Below are 14,845 nucleotides of genomic sequence, written 5' to 3'. Positions count from 1 at the left end.
ATGAGAGACGGGTAGGAGGGCCAGCCTCGCCAACCCCGGTGCTGTGAGGTCCAGCATTGCTAATGAATTGGACGTAATGCATTCTGCCCACGTAGGCTTCCTGCACCTGAGCTTGCTGAGAGTAAGAAAGGCCAGCACTCTGTATCCAAAGCCTGTTCTTCTGTTTGTGCTCTTTCTGTTTACCGTTAATAATGTAGCGACATCCTTTTGCCTGGAGGCGCGGCGTGAAATGCAATCTGCTTAGCCAAGAATGAGCTCCCAGAATTTGTTTGATTATTTAGAGAGGGAACTTGGTTTAGTGAAACATAGACAAGATTGAAACTTTTACTGGTCAAACCAAGAAAATATAAGAACAAGAAGACCAGTACTAAGACCAGATCAAGACTTGTAATGGTAAAGACCAACACTAAATCGGTACTCAACTCATGATTTTCTTTAAAATCAAAACTACTCCTGTCAACACAAGACCATGATCTATACTAACCAAATTCAAGAAAAGACCAATGCCTGAGACCAATATAAAATCTAACTTTTTATTAGTTGAGCCAAAGACAAAGAACAAAGAAACAAACAAGCTTTTTAATAGCACAGACCGACCCAAAGGTCAATACCGACCAAAACAAGACCCGGAAAGGAACAAAAACAATAAAGACCAAAGTTTTGGTCTGGTCTTTGTTGGTTAAATTCCTGGTGTTGTCTTGGTCTCAACCAATAAAAAGTCAAAAATGCTTTGTCCTATTCCTAATACAAATAAGACTTTTAATAATCAACACAAAACCCCATGACCCACACCAGCCAAAATCAAGACAAGACCAAAACATTTAATGGCTGAGACAAGTGAAGAATCAAACTTTTTATTGGTTGAAACCATGACAACACCAATATTTTAAAAAAAAAAAAAAAAAAAAAAAAAAGACCAAACCTTGTATTCTTGGTATAGACCAATTAAAAAAAAGAGCATTTTAATAGCAGAGATCAACACAAAATCAAGATTCAGACAAGAACAAAGATAACAGCAAAAACCCATACAAGCCAAAATCAACACAAGACCCCCTGACCCATACCAGCCAAAATCAATATAAGACCAAAACTTTTGGAGACTGAGACCAGTACAAAATCAACCTTTGTATTGGTTGAAGCTGAGGCAACATCAACGTTTTACAAAGAAAAGACCAAATCTAGTACTGGTCAAGACCAAGAAAAAAAAAACAAGCCTTTTAATAGCAGAGATCAACAAAAAACCAAGACCAGGACAAGACAAAAACAGTAACAAATGAACAATAAGACCAAAGTTTTGGACTTGTCTTTGTTGGTTAAATTCCTGGTGTTGTTTTGGTCTCAACCAATAAAAAGTCCTATGCCTTCCACAAACAAGACTTTTAATATTTAAGTCAAAGATAAGAGCAAAATCCAATCCAATCAAACCATGACCCATACCAACTAAAATCAAGAAAAGACCAAAATGTGTACGAATCTATCCTCTCTGGGCTCCCGGGGCTCATGTTTCATGTGTATGTGTCACGCCTCCATGAACAGGAGCACATGGTTTGGGTGATTTTGTTTGGGGATTTAAGGTGACGCCTCTTCATGCTGATTGGACAATTGAGCTAATGAACCACAGCTGAGCCGAATGAGAAGAGAATTGCTCAATGTATATGAAGACTAGTTTGGGGGTGGTGTTGAATTTTTGTCGTATGGAGAATCATGGCTTGTATTATGATGTAGCCTAATTCATGTTAGCTTAGCTTAGGGTAGAGGATAGTTTAGAGTTATGTATGTTTAGACTAGTGTTATCTATTAACACAGCATAGAAGTTGGTGTAGTTAATGTGTTTGTGTGTCTTATGTCTTGTCCTGTGAAACTTGGTTTTTCTTATTGTAATTATGAATGAACTTTATGTAACCCGAGTGTGTGCCTGCCCTCGTCATGAGCCCAGTGTTACATCAACACAAAAGCAAGAATGATAAAGACCAAAGTTTTGTCCTTGTCCTCATAAAATTTCAAGACAATATCAGAAACTTTACAAACAAGGTCCAGGCCAGGAAAGAACAAGCATTTTAATAGCAACATTAGACCAGAACCAATTGCATTTAGTTTTGGTATCTGTTAGTCAAACACACATCTGCCTGAGCAAAAGTATTGACACCCCCTCCAACTACATGACCAAAAGAATCCGGACCCCCCACATGCTTTACCACTGCTGAGCTGCAATCACACTTGCATTTTCTTCAGGAAATGCAGCTCTTTAGTTGCATTTAATGGTCATTACACCGTGTTGAAAAGCAGATCTTCTCAGTAGAGACTACTGACCAACTTAAAAAATTTTTTAGATTTGTGCTCAGCACCAGTTGGCCTGATTTTCAAATTTAAAGCTCATTTTAAGTCAGTTTGTACAGCTTGTGTGCATTTTGTCATCTTTAGAACTTGCATGTACAGTAAGGCTTACCTCCCAAAGCCTCTCCATCGCCTAATGGAGGCAAACGACCTTTTAATGCCTCTTGAATGTATAATTGAATACATCCATCAAGCGCACAGTTGCAGGCAGCCTCAGAGGGGACCCTGCGGAGGGCTGAACCAGCAGCTTTGGTGGGGTCCATGCTTCAATGCATTTTAAAGAATTAAGAGTCCTTATCACTGAGCTGTGTGTTAGCATGCAGTGTAGCAACGAGCCTCTTAATAACAAGACAACAGTGAGACCCTTACTAACCACAAAGCCCAGACTTTTAATCGTAGAGACAAACAAAATAGGTTTTAATGGTCAAAAAACATTAAATATTTATTTAAATTAAAATATTATGTATAATATTGTAAAATTATAATGCAGTAAATTAAACAAAACATTATTAAACCACATAATGATACAGTGACACTGGTATTGCAGTAGTCTAGCATACTATTTAGTACTTAGTATTATGTATTATTATGTGGTTTGGGATACGTCAGTGGTTAGCTTACAAATACGAAGGGGAGGGAAGGGCTAGGAAGTTGCAGTAATAAATGACAATGTCCCTGGTTGTGTAGTCACATTTTATTATATTATCATATAATAAAACTAATACTATAAATAAAAATAATAACTTCAGCAACTTGTCACTGTTACTGGTGCCCTGATCAATTCTGCAGATAAGTATATACTAGCAAAAGTAGATGTTTGTTAGCACAGAAACCAACTGACTTAATAGCAGTTAGTTACCAAGCTATGTAGCTACTGAAACTGGCTAATGAGGTGTCAAATGTATCTGTTGTTTTTTTCTTTTTAATCAATTTGTTAAAATCTTTATTTGCCTCTGTACATAAATAATCCCAAAATGTTTTGAGACTCATCTGCTTTAAAGCAAACACTTGGTTAGCAGTTACTCGTTACATTCACATTTACATTTTTGGCATTTAGCGGATGCTTTTATCCAAAGTGACACAGTACTGTAACAGTATATTATCTAATATTGTTAATTAAGGGTTAAGGGTCTTGCTCAAGGGTCGAACAGTGGCAACCTGGCAGTGGTGGGGTTTGAACCAGCTACGCTTTGACCACTAGTCCTTTTGATTACTAGTCCAGTACCTTAACCGCTAGGCTACAACTGCTTTTACAGTTTATATATGCAGTAGATAAATCGTTGATTGGCACTTGGCTAATTTTGTAAGCAGATTTGCCACTCCTGGCTAGATTTACCACTGTTCTGAGTGTCCTCTATTTGGAGATAATGTCTCTCACTGTGGCTTGAAAGTGTCTTAGGTGGTAATCTAGGAGTCTTGTCTATATATAGACATATAAATATAGCTCTTCCAAATATTTATTTATCAATTCTTTGATAATTTATTTGATGGAATGTCTGTTGGGTTCTAAAAAAATGCATTCAGTTGGATGAGCTGGCTTACCAAATGTTGAGTAACCATGGACAGTAGTATCTTTTTAGTACAATAGTAGTAGGTGTTGAATAACTTTAATCCTTATACAAATGAATATGTTTTACAGGTATTTGTTTTTTTACCCAAGTTACCTTTAGCACTGTATAGTTGAGTATCGCAGAAATGCTATGTAAAATATCTAAATTGGTTACAAACACACACATATATATATATATATACACACATTTAAATTTTTAGCATTTAGCAGATGCCTTTATCCACAGTATACAGTCTGAGCAGTTGAGGGTTAAGGGCCTTGCTCAAGGGCCCAACAGCAGCAACCTGGCAGTGGTGGGGCTTGAACCAGCAGCCTTCTGATTACTAGTCCAGTACCTTAACCTCTAGGCTATGGCTTGCCTATAATAAACAACAATTAGTACACTGTACATTTAATGAGCACTGATTTACTGATTCTGGGTGTTTGTTTGTTTATTGTTTCTTTATTATGACCTTAACGTCATGTTTTACACTTTGGTTACATTCATGACAGGAACGGTAGTTACTCCTTACACAAGATTCATCAGTTCACAAGGTTATATCAAACACAGTCATGGACAATTTAGTGTCTTCATTTCACCTCACTTGCATGTCTTTGGACTGAGGGAGGAAACCGGAGTACCCGGAGGAAACCCACGCAGACACGGGGAGAACATGCAAACTCCACACAGTAAGGACCCAGACCGCCCCACCTGGGGATCGGACCCAGGACCCTCTTGCTGTGAGGCGACAGTGCTACCCACTCAGCCACCATGCCGCCCAATTCTGGGTATAACAAGAAAAATTAGTCTAATACTGAAAATGAGCTTAAGACCAAGGTCCAGATGATGGTACAGCAGCCTCAAAAACCTGTACTGAAACCAGCCTAGGCCTAAGTCCACACACGCACGAATGTAATTAATACCGCAGCCCCGACGAACAATATTTTTTAGCTTTGGTTTATTACAGTAAATAATAGCTCGTGTCTGTTTCCTGTGACCTGCAGTTTTTTATCCCGCTCGGCAAATTAACAAGATCGCAGCGTTGTAGGGATTTTTAGGCTAATTATGCATTATCGTTATTGAACAGCATTACTTTGTTGCATTGAATCTATTAAGATGATTAATTCGAGCAGTCCGAGTTGTCAGAGTTGTGACAAAACGCAGCAAAAAAATATATAGACTAATTAAATACGCCGCGGTCCTGGGTACGTTACGAGGATCAATGCAGAGCGGAGAGGACTTTAATTGAATTCATGCTAATGTTTACTGATCATAAACATCCCACACAGCGAGCTGCTACTCTTTTCGCACAGTCAGTAATTTAACACTAAAGCTTTAAATAATAGTAAGTACGTGAGCACAATGACTGGGTGCTTAAAATAGCAGTTCAGAAACCCTAAGGTGCAATCAGGAGCATAAAAAAGTATTTGCCCCTTTCAGAATGTTTCCAGTCTTGCAGATTTAATACAGTTGGAAATTAAAGTCAGAGCAAACCTGTAATCAGTTCACTAAATGAAAATAATTAATAATTAAACTAGACAATCCAACCAATGGGGAGTGGCTAAATGTCTAGACAAGCAGGGCACTATCTACCATTATCAAAATGCTATATAAACAACGCTTGGCTGTAGTTCATACAGGGTGGGAAAAGCCACTTAGGGACCTCATAACTGATGCTTTACTGATGGCGTCTGCACAGAGTCGAGGGATAATGTGATCAGGGTGTGGCTCTCCGTACACAAAGCTGATCTGCATATGAACGCGCCTCGTGCAGGTGAAAAGATGCAGTCGGCTACTGCACACGTGTTGGAGGGGGCGTGTGCCAGTTGGCTCTCCTCTCTTTTATTGGCTGTTACAAAAATGGTAACATGCCACAAATGGCTCCATGGCCAAAAGTATGTTAACCCTACAGGTGTATGCTACAAGACAAGACTTTATTGATTAATTACTTGCTGTGCCCTCGTGAACAAAGCGTGCCTCATGAAGACATGATGAAGAGTTTGGTGAGAAGGAACTTCACTGGCCTGTACAGAACCTGGACAGGTCACCAGTCCATCACAATTTCATGATTTGACTCATCGCTAGGGGCATGTTTTTGGACTGTGGAGGGAAACGGGGGCACCCGGAGGAAACCCTGGACACAGAGAGAACATGCAAACTCGACTCGGAGAAGGACCCAGACTGCTCCACCTAAGAATCAAACCCAGGACCTTGTTGCTCTGAGGTGACAGTGCTACCCACCAAGCCATATCAGACCAAGTAAACAAATACAGATTCATTGTCTGTTTTACCCCCCACATTATCTTTTTTAGGGTTACGGTGGGTACAATTTATTGGGCGTAAGGTAGAAACACCTGGACAGGTTGCCAGTCCATCACAATTTCATGATTTGACTCATACCTAGGGGTATGTTTTTGGACTATGGAGAAAAACCGGGGAGCCCGGAGGAAACCCCAGACACAGAAAGAACATGCAAACTCGACTCAGAGAAAGACCCGGACTGCTCCACCTGGGAATCAAACCCAGGATCTTGTTGCTCTGAGGTGACAGTGCTACCCACCAAGCCATATCAGACCAAGTAAACAAATACAGATTTATTGTCTGTTTGCCAGTCCATCACAATTTCATGATTTAACTCATCGCTAGGGGCATGTTTTTGGACTGTGGAGGGAAACGGGGGCACCCGGAGGAAACCCTGGACACAGGGAGAACATGCAAACTCGACTCAGAAAAGGACCTGACTGCTCCCCCAAGCCATACAAATACAAGTAAACACATACAGCGATGCATTTAGATGTCTGGATTTTTAAATAAGCATGCAATTCCTGCTAGTAGAACTGACTATTGTGCTTTTCCACCCATCCCAACTCAATTACCCACTTTGCACTTGCAGAATTTATTTATTTTTCCTTCTTTTTTTTGCCTTGACCCACATTTCCAGAGCACAGCGTACACGCAGACAAAAATCTCCGTTCCGCCGCATCCCTCCCGCCGATTCCAATACATATCATTTCAAAGCTATCTCTCCCTCCAGCCGGGTGCCCTCTCTGCCCCCTCCGGATGGTTTTGTGCGAGTGCGCCCGGGTGGGTAGTTGCGCTCGCGTCTCCGAAATGACAGCATGTTAAGCGCCTCCGCAACTCCCTCTATTTTCCATCCATTCAGACTGGTTAAAGACCAGATTGCTGTTGCCAAATATGATCCTACCCCTAGACGTTAAGAACCGTTTTAATGCAGCCTGGATTGAACACGTTAATTAGGCTGTAGGCCCGGCTCTGTAATGAAAGGACCCTAGATAACGGTGGGCCTGCTTTTAGCGCCAGTCACACACACTGGCATGAATTTGTCCGCGACGCGTTCGGCAGCGCCCCTTATTCTGCGTGCATGAGTCACTGGGATGGAAAATTTTCTTTTCTTTCTTTACTTTCCTATGAGGCAAACAGGGTGATTTTTACAAGTTACTAAACACTGCATAGCCAAAAGTATGACCTTGGTGGGCATCTCATTCCAAATCCATGGGCATTAATATAAAGTTTATAATAATAAATATGAACATTTTGGAAATGCATCATGTATCATAAGGAAGGAGTAAATTACACTTATATATCTGGTCATCTGTCTGTGAGCTAAAACTGAAATACAGTGGAACCTCGATTTAACGGACCTCAATTTAATGGACCTCCATTTAACGGATTTCAGATTTAACAAACAATATCTGGAAAACCGAATGTCCGGTCTGATTGTTTAAAATTCCCTTGAGAAGCGGACAAAGACCAGTAGTTCAGTAGTGATAGTGGTAATAGAGTGATAAGCTTTATTTAGACGGGAGGCTCGCTTTGTTCTCGCCTTTTTTTCAGTGCTTTATACTTTATTTTTGCAAGTTCTAGTGCTTAGTTATGCAACAGCACTGCTCCATTAGCTTAGCCACCTGCAGTGCTTCAGACTCAGATTATTAGATGCTCTACTATACGATCCCCACTATACGATCACGGCAACAACAAAAAAATCTCCTACACCTTACAAGGTAAATACAATTTCTCCCTAGTAGTACAGTACACCAATTTTAATATATATTTATTTATTTTACATTACATATTTACATACGTATTGATTTTACTGTTTGTCATATGTGCATGTTTAGCATTTTGTGGACCTTAGCACTGTGTTTTTATATAGTTTTGCACCCCCTGAAAAAAAAAAAGCTTGCTGTTTCAAAAAAATCACATTTTACTTTACTGGGGCGATTAGGTGGCTCAGCAGTCAAGTCAATATGCGCGCCCACTATCTCTGAGACCCAGGTTCGAATCTAAACAGTGCTATCAGCCTGTCGGGTGACTACACAGACATGACTACAATATAACTGGAACATATGGCATTACACTAAGGTGTTCCGGTGGCTCAGCTGTCTATTATACTAGCCCACCATCAATGATACCCAGGTTAAAATCTAAACAGTGCTATCGACCGGTTAGGTGACTACACAGACATGATTTGCACAGCGGAGACTGGGCACAGTTTTTTTTTTTTTTTACTTTCCTAGGGCCACCCCTAGGACAGTAGCCAATCATGTTCTTGCAGACTCCCGACCGGTCAATAGAACAGTTGGCTGGGCACTACACAGACATGATTGGCTATGTGTGAGGACAGGTTATGGTAGGGTGACCATATTTTGGTTTTCAAATAAGAGGACACTTGGCAGGATGGCAGCATGGGCCAGACGGACACCCGCACTAGGGTTGGCAAATTAATTTCACGTAATTGGTGGCACCATGGCAATGTTTAAAAGGTAGGGGTTTAAATATTTGACATACTTTTTAACAAGATAACTAACAAATACATTTATGGTCAGATAATCGTATTCCCTTCCATATATGAAAGAGCTCACTAGGTTTTCAGACCCAATGTGTATATTTGCAGTATATACGAACATCCACTAAAAGCATATTAAATAACAAAAGTGGTTAGATACTTTTCTGTAAATCCATTCTCATGTTTTGATCTATATCAGGTCAATATCTTGATGTATGAAATGCCATCATAACCCCCCACTGCTTGTAATTCTATTTGGTTAAATAACATTGCATTGGGAAGCTGAAATGTAATTAACGTGTAATTGACATCTTAGCCAGGTTGCATCATGACCATGCAACACCCAAGAGAAATCCTTAAAGGACTGTGTGTTATTTTCATGCCACCTAACACAGGCATTCTGCATACATGCCTGACTTTAGACTTTTTTAGATGTCCAGTTATTCCAGTCAATCGACTTGACAGCAGGTCATGAACTATTGTGTAAAAATCAGTGAGTAAAAAATGACCATCATGTGAACACAGCGACCATAAAATCACCCTGTAAAATGACTTTCTGTAGCGGGAATGCAAGAGAACCCTACGAAACATAAAAAGAAAGCTTCTCTGTAGGAAAAAGATAGGTTTGTCAGTTTGCCCAGCCTCTAGCTGGCAATGTTTGGCCCAGCAGCAGTGGTTTGCCAACACCCACTTAGTGTCAGTCAAGTGTGTTAGTCGCTCATCACCATAAAAGCATTTTAACCCTGAAGCCCATGAAGCCAAACAAAGGACTCTAAGTGTTGCAAGCATGCACCATTTACCAAAACACCAGCAATCTTCCAGAAAAAAAAAATCAATTTGTGTCTGAATATGAAAAAAAAGAATGGAACTATATAATCATGATTTTAAATGCTTTAAAGGACTTAGCCACCAACACTGACACAAATGACCATTGCTAAAAACAATAATAATAATCACATCAGTTTCACCAGGAAATTTCATTTTTTAACTAAATTGATTTTTTTGTAGTTAAAATCAAATACATTAATTAATTACAAGCAGATGTTTAAAAGCAATGATATGCTTTCAACCTGTGCCATATAACATGATTTGTCTGCTGTGAAATAACTCCAGAAGCAGTCTTCTAGTGAATTATCAGTGCCCGATCTTACAAATGCTTTTTTAACTAAATTCTCAAAGATACCCACTAAAATGTATTTATTTATTTATTTATTTATTTATTTATTTATTTATTTTTGTTGTATTAAATTAGTATTATTGTTATAATAATAATAATTATCATTATTATTATTATTGTTGGTGTTGTTGTTTTGTTATTATTATTATTATAATAAACATAATAATAATTATTGTTATTGATATTATTTAGTTTTATTTTCAAATTTTTATTTGTTTGTTTATTTTTTGTTGTATTAATTTTTATTATTATTATAATTATTATTTTTTATTATTTTATTTTTATTTATTTATTTTTGTTGTATTAAATTTTTATTTGTTTGTTTTTATTTATTTATTTATTTATTTTTGTTATATTAAATCTTTATTATTGTTGTTTTGTTATTATTATTATTATTATTATTTATTTTATTTTATTATTTTTTTTTTTTTTACTGGATGTACGTAGAACAAGCTTTTAAGCAATTTTGCCTTAATTCCTTTTACAATTTTCAGACAGTTAAGTAAGGAAGTAATGTACAATTTTAGGGTCCCACCCTCCATGTTTTACGAAGTTTAGATCAAGAGTAGAGGGCACTCTAAACTTGACACCATTAATTTTCATTTATTGTATCCAGATTACCAGTTCTTGCTGAAAAAAAGCATGTTTCCATAATTTGATACTACCACCATCACATTTTACACCAATTATGTTGTTCAATCACTAATTTGACCTGTTAGATATAAATAGACTTTTACTTAAAGGTTTCAGATACACCTAGAGCTATAATATTAATTATACAATTTTAAAGGTCCAGGGAAGTAGCACTCTGTACCTGGCAAAAAGCAAGATCCAAAAAGACATATTTCAAGAAGTACGGCGTGGATAAACTCACAAAACTCTCAACTCAACCCTTTTCATTAGCATTGGTACTAACAGGGACATGGACTGCAAACCAGACCACGAATGCTCTTTTAAATAACGGGCACAAACTCCCACAGAGACAGTCCAAAACCTTGTGGAAAGTCGTACTAAAAGCATGTTCTTAAAGAAAACACTTTAACAATCAAAAATATTTACTTTTTAGACCCAACAGACAGCTAGTGAATTGAAAAGAGCCATTTGTGTCAAACCTGAATAAGCAGACCAGGGTGTCTGAAAGGCAACCCATCATCCACTTTAGTCCTGTCCTTGTACTTTTACCACCAAACATCAACGCCACGTCACCTTTACAAGCATCATTAGAGCGCTGGAGTGGATACAGCAGTGATATAAATGCTGTGGATTTTTCAACCATTCAGAAGAACTAAAAATCCATCAAATTAACTTCTAACTTTGAGACAAAAGTGTGTTTAAATTTACAAAATAATTAGATTAATGAAGTGCAAAGCGAGGCACATAAACACATGTGGACTAATTTTATTTTTATGTTGTCAGACTAACAAAGTTTTAGCTGTAGTTTGTAAATTAAAAAAATAATAATAATTTCATGACAATACAACACACTCAAAAAAAGTTGGGACAGATGCAAAAATCAAATAAAAATAATAAACAATAAAAATAAATATAAAATAAAATAAATAAATAAAATAATAAATAAATAAATAATAAATAAAGTTACTCAAGAAGTTAAGTTTGAAACCTTTTTACAAAAAATAGGTAAATTAACAGCTAGCATAGTAGACCACTGTGCCTCCCAAGAGCTTCCAAAAATTTACAAATTTATTTTATTATAATTATTATTATTTTTTTTTTTATTTTTTTTTTTTACCCCTTTTTCTCCCCTTTTTAGCGCATCCAATTGTTCAATTAGCATCGTGCTTCCTCTCTGTCTATGCCGAACCCTGCCCTGACGGAGGTGATTGAAGCTAACCCGTATCCCCTCCGAAACACGAGCAGCAGCCAGATGCATCTTTGCCACCCACACATTGACGAGTTTTGGCGCCACCTAGCGTTGCATGCGGAGAGACACACCCTAAGGGCACCCTCTCCCATCTCTGTGTAAGCGCCTCCAATCAGCCGGCAGAGAACGCAATCGCATTCTGACAGAGAGAGACCCACATCCGGTTCTTTGTCCCACCCCCCACATGAGCAACCGGCCAATCGTTGCTCATATAGCCACTCAGCTTCGAACCGGTAAAGCAAGGCTGGATTCGATACCACGCTCTCAGAATCCAGCCCTGGTTGCAGCGCGTTTCTTTTTACCGCTGCGCCACCTGAGCGGATCATTATTATTATTATTATTATTACTATTATTATTAGATTATTATTATTTTATGAATTACTATTATTACTATTATTATTACTATTGTTATTATTATATTATTATTATTATCGTTATGTTACTATTATTATTATTATTGTTATTATTATTATTATTTTTTATTATTGTTATTATTATTATTATTATTAATATTTTTGAAACATGCTTGTTTAAAAATAGTTAATTGAAAAGAAAAGAAACTCATGACAAAAACTTGTTTATCTCCGGAGCTCCTGGAGAAAACCCACACAGACACGGAGAGAACATACAAACTCCACACAGAAAGGACCACAGTCTTTCTACAATAACTACAAGGGATCTTCAAAAAGTTTCCACACTTTATATTTTGGTTGGAAACGGTGAGGGTGGGAGGAGTAGTAATTGGTCGTGTCTGAGAGACTGAGAGAGAGCTTATAGTCCGGATTTAGCACCATCTGATTTCCACCTTTTTGGACACTCGGAGAAGCTTTAAGGGGAAGAAGATTTTCATGTGATAATGATGTGAAAGCAGTGGGCATCATGCGCTCAACCAAAAACATTTTTGCTGATGGCATTAAAGAGTTGGTATGACACTGGGAGAAATGCATCGAAAGGTGATTGTGTAGAAAAGTGAGGTCATTTGTTTTTGAAATTCTTAATAAATTAAGAACAAGTGCAGGAACTTCTTAAAGAACCCTCATAGAATGGATGTCTCATACTTTTGTGTATGAACATTCAGTGTATGTGATACCAAAGCCAAAATAGCAAATACCCGCCACTTTGTTATTAGCTTATCTCCAGAATGCCTTGCAAATGTAAAGACGAATTATCCAAACAATTCCAGCAGGAATTCACATTTTTATCTCAGCATGTTTAGCGTTTCAGCATTCTAACCACGGTCGCTGCCTCAGCAGCACAAAAAAGGTCAGACAGAAGAATGTCATAAATAATGTCTTTCTTCTGGTGAACTCGCGGATGAGCCGAGAGAAGAAAAACGCTCAGTGGTGGCATCAGACGTTTCATTTAGGGCCTGTCAGTCAGTGAGCTTTTCAAAACATCTTAGCAATTGAAAGCGCTGCGTCTCGCCATGACAAGTCATCTGAGTGTGTGAGGACTGGAAAAGGATTGGAAAAGGAGGTGAGAAAAGTGCACTCACTTTGCGCTATCTTGGCCAGATGAAGACGGTTGACCCAGGAGATCTTGCTTAGAGGACTTGGAGTGTTGAACACCACCATGAAGCTGACTGGATGGCCCGACCTGTCAAAAACAACACTGGCATTTAAAAAACAAGTTTCAAGGTTCAGGTACATTGCTTGTTTTGGCCAAAGACATTTCTAAAAATAATAAAAGATCCTAATTGCACTGATCTTAAAGTTTTAAATTTACATGTATTACATAAATATTATAAATATATTATATAATATATGTTTTTTTATTAATTTTATAGTTATTTATTTTTAAATTTTAAATTATTTTATGTTTTATTATTATTTTTGTTATTAATATAATTGATTTCTTTATTTATTATTATTATTTTTTATTTATTTATATATTTATTTATTTATTTATTTATTTTTGTGACTGAGCTACACTATATAGCCAAAATGATGCAGACATACCTTTTAATTATTTTTTATTTAATTAATTAATTTATTTATTTACTTTATTTTTATCTGCACTTTTTAACAATTTAAATTATTTTTAATTAACGTAATTCATTTTTTGTTATTTATTATTATTTATTTATTTATCTATCTATCTATTTTGTGGATGAGCCACTATATAGCCAAAATTATGCAAACACACCTTTTAATTCTTTTTAATTTAATTTTTTTTTTTTTTTTTTTTTTTTTTTTTTTTTTTTTTGTGGCTGAATTTGAATTAGCATTGTGTTAGCTTGCAGGATCTGGCTTAGATTAGGGATGTTAGATTTGAATAGTTTAGGACGCTTCATATGTGTTTAGATTAGCATTAGCATTTAGCATAGGAGTTAGTGTAGCAGTTAGCATAGTAGCAGTTAGCATAGTTCATGTGTTTGTGTCTTGTCTTGTGTATGCATCTCTTCATGTGTCCACCTTTGTCTCCAATCACGAACCCTTCGTTACATTGTGGCAATATTTTGCAGTCACTACTGTAAATGTGACCATTTCAATTGATGCATTTAAATCATTGTAAAATACTGTTTGAGTGCAGTTTGTGTAGCAATAAATGAATAGTTTCTGGATTTATTAGCACACTTGTCACATAGCCTCCGTGCAAATAAAGGAGTGAAGAGTAAGAGATATACAAAGTTCCACAAGCACACAGCCATAACAAATTAAACTCTTTCATGTGGGTGTAATGGAAAAGCTGAAATGGTCAGAGAGGACCCATTACAAACAAAATGATTACACAGACCAGTGAGGAATGAACAGTGTGGAATGGAACCGAGCTTTTTTCTGTTTAATCCCAATCCAAATAGAGGAGCAGGGCAAGTCAATGGTTCAGAATTTAACCAAAATATAGTCTAATATAGTGCATGTAATACATACGTAAATACATACTCATATAACCAGTGGATTTACCTATTCCATCTACAGACTAGATCTACAAATGAGCTGACAAATATATACTTATATACTGTTGAAAGTATAAAAAAAACTCACCCATTCATGCTAGGGTTTCTCTAGCTTGCACTAGTTTCTGTTGCCAAGACAGAATTTTTTGCTGGTTTAAGCTGAGCAATCATGGTTGTGACATCACAAATCAGCATATAT

The 14,845-nt window shown here is 37.1% G+C and overlaps 1 protein-coding gene across 1 annotated transcript in view; it reads right to left on the bottom strand.

Annotated features, from left to right (window-relative positions):
• Positions 1–14,845, bottom strand: part of arhgef10la (Rho guanine nucleotide exchange factor (GEF) 10-like a) — a 170,286-nt gene that overhangs the window by 80,737 nt on the left and 74,704 nt on the right. Inside the window, exon 19 of the mRNA XM_062986147.1 lies at positions 13,246–13,346. Within this exon, the coding sequence (XP_062842217.1) occupies positions 13,246–13,346 (101 nt within the window). The remainder of the gene's footprint in view (positions 1–13,245; positions 13,347–14,845) is intronic.

Source organism: Trichomycterus rosablanca, chromosome 24 (genome assembly GCF_030014385.1).
Source record: "Trichomycterus rosablanca isolate fTriRos1 chromosome 24, fTriRos1.hap1, whole genome shotgun sequence".
In the NCBI taxonomy this organism is placed as follows: domain Eukaryota; kingdom Metazoa; phylum Chordata; class Actinopteri; order Siluriformes; family Trichomycteridae; genus Trichomycterus; species Trichomycterus rosablanca.
Note: the sequence above shows the minus strand (reverse complement) of the source record. Positions and strands in the feature narration are given on the sequence as shown.